Source organism: Phanerochaete carnosa (assembly GCF_000300595.1).
Source record: "Phanerochaete carnosa HHB-10118-sp unplaced genomic scaffold PHACAscaffold_179, whole genome shotgun sequence".
NCBI classification, from domain to species: domain Eukaryota; kingdom Fungi; phylum Basidiomycota; class Agaricomycetes; order Polyporales; family Phanerochaetaceae; genus Phanerochaete; species Phanerochaete carnosa.
In genome coordinates, this window is record NW_006767806.1 from 1 (window position 1) to 6,243 (window position 6,243).

Consider the following 6,243-nt stretch of genomic DNA (forward strand, 5'->3'; position numbering starts at 1 on the left):
CTCTTGGGCATGTAGGGCGCGCGAGGCTTGGAACTTGGCTCCGGTCTGTTCCCGCCACGTGCGGTCGGGTGAATGCAGGGCAAGGGTCCGGATGATAACGTGGCCTTGGCGTCCCACCCATCAGTCCCGCTTACCAGCACCACCCTCCCCTGATAGCACACCAGGCGCCATCGTCCCCGCCCTTATATTCGCTGCCAGCAATGACAACGACCCTTCCTCCGCGCAAACCGGCTGGCTGGTGCTGGTGGGCCCAGTGACTGAGGCTCGTCAGTGGGGCGCGCTCGAGGCTCAGGTGTTGGGCATGCGGACGCTCGGCCCCAGTCTATTCCTGTGGCGCGTCTGAAGCGACGATGTCCCTGCACCCGGTGCCATCAGTTTCCGAAGAACGCGCGCCCTGTGCCTGTCACCATTGCTGATGATGGCAACAAACCACACGGCACTGGGCACACGGTCAGCAATGCAAGAGAAGCCATGCAGCAATATGGTATCCTATTTGGCTGTGACAGCACGCGTGAGTGACGCAAGAAGCAGCGGTGCGCACAGGAGCAGCGGCAGTGCAAGGCGGCAAGCGCAAGAGCGGCGGCGCATGCAAGAGCGGCAATGCTCAAGGGCAGCGGCACGTCATCCGACAGTTCCTGCTGCGCTTGGGAGGCATGCGCCAGTCCCTCAGGAACAGTATCTGAGATCTCGATTTACAGGTTACCTGACGACGATGCCACAAAGCTATAACTTCACGCCTCAGTGCAGCTCGGTCCATGCATTCCACATCATTTAGATCAAGTACTACACGTATTCATACAATAGAGAGTCCAGCAATATATTCTACAACTGCAGCAACGTTACCTTGAGCTTTCTCACTGCCTTCATCGTCATTCTCGTCATTCTCGTCGTCACTTATGTCTCCACCAGTACCACAGACATCATCCGGACGAGTCAGCAATGGCGGGATTTTGTTGACTGTGAGCTGGACAGAGGAAAGGCGCGCCTGACTGACCATATCAACTTTGGCCTCTCCGGACCCTTGGGTGCCGGTGTATCCAGGTAGGTCGTAGACTTGGAAGACGCGCCGCAGTAGGTGGTTGTTGACAGCCTGGCGACACAGGGCGAAGTCTTGCATGGCACCGTACAGGAGATGCGAGCAGCCCAGACTGGCCAGGGCTGCTCTTAGCAGCTTGTCCTCATCGATAATGGCGGTGTGAAGACAGCAGACCTTGATATTAAGGCGCTCAAGTTCTTCGTTCGCACGTGCGACGCGGCGATACATTTTGATTGTCTTGTGGGTGATAGGCTGCACCCATGGTTTCTGATGGACATCATTCCTGGTATCCTGAAGGAGCAAAAACTCCTCCAGGAAGGCGTAGTGCATGACCTCCAACCAGTCGAGCATTGGCCTTGGTGGATTCATGGTTACAGCGACGGCGTTGTAGTCGGCAACAGCCTTCTTGATTGTCTTGCTATGGACCTGCAGTGATTTTGCAATATGTGTGCACATCTTGTAGCTTCCGCAACTAAGTCTTGGTGTAGGATAAACCTGAAAATCACATACCGGTATGTGAAACATTGAGCTTTTGAAGCTCAAATAACCGCTGCACGACAAGACGATGAAGCTTGTCGAGGGCACGCTGATACGTCTGTTCGCAAATATACTTGAGAGCCTCCTGATATGCAGGTGTCGTTGGATCCCAACGTTCCTGGATGTCCATCTTGATCTCGAGAGCAACAACCTTCGCACTGACATGATCGTATTGTTCTGCCGCAACTCGCTGCTCTGTTTCCAGCTTGCGCATCCGGGTAACATCACGGGAATAAGCCTGTTTTTCAGCTGATGGTGCGTAGGATAAGAATGTGGTCTGCATCTGTTTGAGCTTCGGCTCCAAGTCGCGCAGCTTCTGGAGCAGCTCAACGTACAATGTTGAGTGGATGTCGTAGTCAAGCTCGTCGCCCAGCGTGGCGAAATACGCAAGCTCCTCGTCGCGCCACCGGGTGATGTCATCTGCGATGATTCCCTGCTGCTCCATGCTTTGCCTGAGGGTTTGGCCTTCGATGTTGACACTCTCCAGCACCTGCGTGTAGTTGCCGAGCATGAAGTCGCCCGAGTTCAAGTATTTGTTGGCATCCCATTGCTTGAGAAATGCTTCAATCAAAAGTCTATGGTGGTAAGCAGAGGCATACCAAATAACAGGGGTGAGGTCATTCGACCTGCTGAAGACCCTCTCCATCGTCTCGAGATCCTTGATGCCGGCGCCCTTGATAACGTTCGGGTGGAAGCAAAGTTGGCAGATGTGGAAGTGCAAGTAGCCATGGAAGGCGTTCATGCACATGCGTGCGTGTTTCTTGACATACTCAGGACCGAGGGAGCTGTTCTTGACAGTTATTTCCACGGAACAGCCAATGTCGTAGCCTGCAAGCCACTCGTCAGGCATTGTTTTGAGGGCCTTCGCAACAATTGCAAGAGGATATTTAGCTCTATTTAGCGTAGGTTAGAATAGTAGTGTAGAGGAAAGCTCAAGGACTCACAATTCGCCGCTACGCACCATATCGCACAGCCAGAGAATAAATCCATGGCGGCACGCAGAAGCAAACTTGCCTGACTCCTCATACATCTTCCACATCATCTTCTTCACCTCGGCCGCAGCTGCCTTCCAGTTATTGACGCATTGATCAAGGAGTTTGTGCAGGAGTGCGGCCTGCACCTTGTCGATAATGGTCATGTCACCAGCGGGCACAGTAGAGTCGCCCACATTGCCAACAGGTGCTACAGAATCGCTTGCAGGGGTCGCCGTGGCAATGTCGATGTGCTCATTACTGTCGTCAGCTTGAGTTCGCTTGGTGCTTTCTTCAAGGAGCACCAAAGCAACACCGTCCATGGGGTCTCCTTCCAGCTCGTCAATGTCCTCCCAATCGGCCTCTTCTCTGTCTTCATCTTCCTTGTCGTTGATAGCATGATGGACTTGGTGCCGGCGCGCATCTAGCTGCTTAGATTTACGGCCCGGGACCTCGTTTGCGAACCGGTTGACGTAGGATGTGGACAGCCAATAGGAACTGTCGTTGAAAGAGCACATGTTGCCTGTCACCCGGTTTGCCACCGTTGCCATCCGCTTGAGGCTGTTGTTACCATCGAGGGACCATAGTCGACTAAATGACAAAGGTGGTTCATCTTTAAACTAAGTTAAATGTGAGATTTGTGCAACTTTAGACATATGGTGCACGTACCTTATAGCAGCACGTGCAGCAGGCGTTCAATGGCCGCCAGTCAGAGGCGTCCCATCTAAGAATAGCATGCAACCGTTTCTCCACAATCTGTGTGATGCGGAGGTAGACTTTGAAAGTATCTGCAAATACCTTGCAGAGGTATTCACGATATGGAATCTGTGCGAGATATTAATCAGTTGTAACCAGGTCAGAGTATAGATACGTATCATGTAGTAGTCGCAAATTACCTTGGCAAACGCTTCAATACTGAATGAAGCTTTTTGTTAGCGAAGTCAGTATAGCAGATCCAGCGTCTTGACAGAGACAGCCACTTCAGGCTGTCTGGGTGTCTTTGCGATGTACCCGTGCTCAAGCAGATCAAGAGCAGACGAGGTGCTGTTAGCAGGGTGGAAGACAGTGATCTCATTTTGAAGGGTGAAGATGTCGTAGGTTTTGATGCAATATGGGAGTCGCACTGATTCGTTGATGGGCTGGGGGCTGCAAGCGTGAGTGTCGTCAATCAAGGTGAAGTGTGTCTCCGTGGACCGGGGCGCAGTTGACTCTGCTCTGCTTGGCGAGCATTCAGGAGGCAAATTTGATGCAGGATACTTCCATCGGAGGAACCGGTCAGCCAGGGCATTGAGAAGGGGGCTCCAAGCAGCCTCTTCGCGCATCCGCTGTTGACGCCACTGTTTAGTTTGTTTATACCAGCATAGCTTCCACCTGTAAGCAGTTTTGTGAGCTCTATGAAGGAAAGAAACAGGCAGATTAATGACCTACTGCAACCGCAGCACATCGCGAATTGCGTGCTGAAATTCGGGTGCTGCGGGCATATCATCGTTGACACCATCTTGATTGATTCCGAGTCGTTCCAGGTTCTCTTGTGCAGCGAGATCGATGTCCATAGGCTGTTCTTCTTGTGTGCCTTGCTGAAGGAGGTTGATAGTGTCTTGGCTGTATCCTATTAACATGCCGTCAGCGATGCAACGTTAGACAGACAGATTGTGTACAGACTCACCGGTAAGAGCTTTCTTGATCTGCTCTTCCACCCGAGCCTTCTCTTTTGTGAGTGCTGCACGCCCCAATGTCTTTGATATCGCTCCTCCTGTCATCGCTGTTGTACGAAGCCTGTGCTCCCACAGTTTGACAAAAGTCAACTTTTTCACTCCTTTTGTGCCACCGCTTCTTACTGATGAGGTCGACATGAGATCCGAACCATGTATAACAGATGTTATCGTGGCTTGGAGCGAGGGGGAAGGAGGGGAAGGGCAGGATGACGTGGTGTCAGTCGAGGTTGCGAGTTAACATTGCGAGTGCCAGTTTGCCGCTCAAATCCTCGTGTTCATCTGGCGTGCACGACTGCGTCTACACGTCTGCGGCTCGCCGTGCATTTCCCCTTCGCATAAAAATGCCCAAAGAACTTTGTGAAAGTAGCAAACCACCCACACCACGTGATAAAATCAGGGTGGTCTTATTGGGTAGCGGAGAGTACTCGAGCATGTTCAAATGGAACGAGTGAGTGTTTTGAACTCTCGCAGCCCATTCTACGCTGAATACTTAGTCTGTAGATGGCCTCCGTATCCTACCGGCCCTGATGCCAGTCCTTTCCCCATGGCGGTTATCTGCACTACCGCCTGGCAAGTAACTTCCCTTGAAGTGCTCCTCTCTTACTTCCAAATGATCTGCAACACGGATCTCTCCCAACGCCAACTGATCAAGGCAATCGAAGCACTCGCATCTCCATGCAATCCAGCGGCGGCCAAAGCTTTGAACACTAATAGGCAATTTGATCACTTTTATCCCTGCCTCGCTCTCAACGACGACTGAGAGGCTATCTACACAACATGGTGCGTATGATGATCTCTCGTTCGAAGTGGCCTTCACTGCTCAGTTATTACCTGTAGGGCGGACACACATTCTCAATACCAAGGCCAGGAAAACCCCTGGTTGCCGAAGAAGCTGCCAACCTTGCTCTCGGTGATCGAGTTCATGATACTGCGGGGCAAAGATCAAATGGAAGTGGAGTCTATGGAAAGCTCGCGGCGCGAGTTCAATAAATTCCTACAGGCTATCACAGATAGTAGGAAGACCGCTGCAAGCTGAGCCGAGGAGAGTCCTAGTGGAAGTCACAATGTAGGACACGACGCGCCGAATCCAAACTCTCTGCACAGCCATGCGTCTCATCAAGACAAGGGCAAGAGCGGACATCAGCACTCTTACGCAGCCCCCAGGCCATCTGCTGAATATGCAGCCACTTTGCAGCAGGCCCCCGTTGAGGTTCTTACCGACGATGAGGTTCCAGAGGCCGCAGCAAAGCACGCTTCTCAGAAAGGCAAGGCGAGACACGGTGAGTATTCGCGTTTTGTTTTGTGTGACATAAAGTCTAACGCACCAACTATCCAGCGTCCAAGACTGGCAGGCATGAGTCTCACATTCTCCCAGGGTACTCTGGTGCCTCTGGCAACATCAACATCAGCGATGCCGAGGAGGAGCACCAACCGCCCCCACATCACACAGACACGTCTACACGGGACCCTCATGGTATAGTGCCCACTGACATAATACACAATTTGCTCAACCTCTGCTGTAGTGTATCAAAATTACCAGGACTTCACTGAGCAAATCACCGGCCATACCTACAAGTGCCCCTTCGACCTCAGAACTGACATCCATGTGCCGTCTCTCGGCACATTCCTCGACGACTACGTTGATAGTTTTGGCTATGAAACTAAGTTCATTCACAGGGCCTACAAGGTGTCAGAGAGGTCAACGGATCGATACGACTTCATGGCGCGCACAAGTCGCTTTTTATCCCAGCGCGGGAAGCGATATGGTTCTACTCGCATATTGATAAGTTTTCGGGCCCCTTTGCAGCTCCCCTTCGCAGGCGTCGCCTCGTAGCTGACTCTTAAGCTTGAGTTACCACCGGTCTTACTTTGTATACGAGAATTGTTGCTGCACGTGACTTAGTTTACCACATTCAAAGTTCCCAGGAGTGAGCGTCAAATCATTTATTATAATAGGGAATAAGGTTGCACATCAAGCCTCTCC

General features: G+C 51.9%; 2 protein-coding genes across 2 annotated transcripts; one reads left to right on the top strand and one right to left on the bottom strand.

Annotated features, from left to right (window-relative positions):
• Positions 1–793: 793 nt before the first annotated feature.
• On the bottom strand, positions 794–3,369 carry PHACADRAFT_107978 (uncharacterized protein; the record flags this gene model as incomplete). Its single annotated transcript, XM_007402472.1, has 5 exons — positions 794–1,499; positions 1,543–2,466; positions 2,518–2,906; positions 3,087–3,164; positions 3,214–3,369. Coding segments are annotated over 5 exons (2,253 nt in total), but the record flags the coding sequence as incomplete, so codon positions are not given.
• A 1,321-nt stretch (positions 3,370–4,690) lies between these two features.
• On the top strand, positions 4,691–6,093 carry PHACADRAFT_202241 (uncharacterized protein; the record flags this gene model as incomplete). The annotated part of the gene is made up of 5 exons (XM_007402473.1): positions 4,691–4,707; positions 4,761–4,833; positions 5,455–5,539; positions 5,596–5,733; positions 5,783–6,093. 5 exons carry the CDS (start codon positions 4,691–4,693, stop codon positions 6,091–6,093), a joined length of 624 nt encoding a protein of 207 aa, XP_007402535.1.
• Between the last annotated feature and the right edge of the window lie 150 nt (positions 6,094–6,243).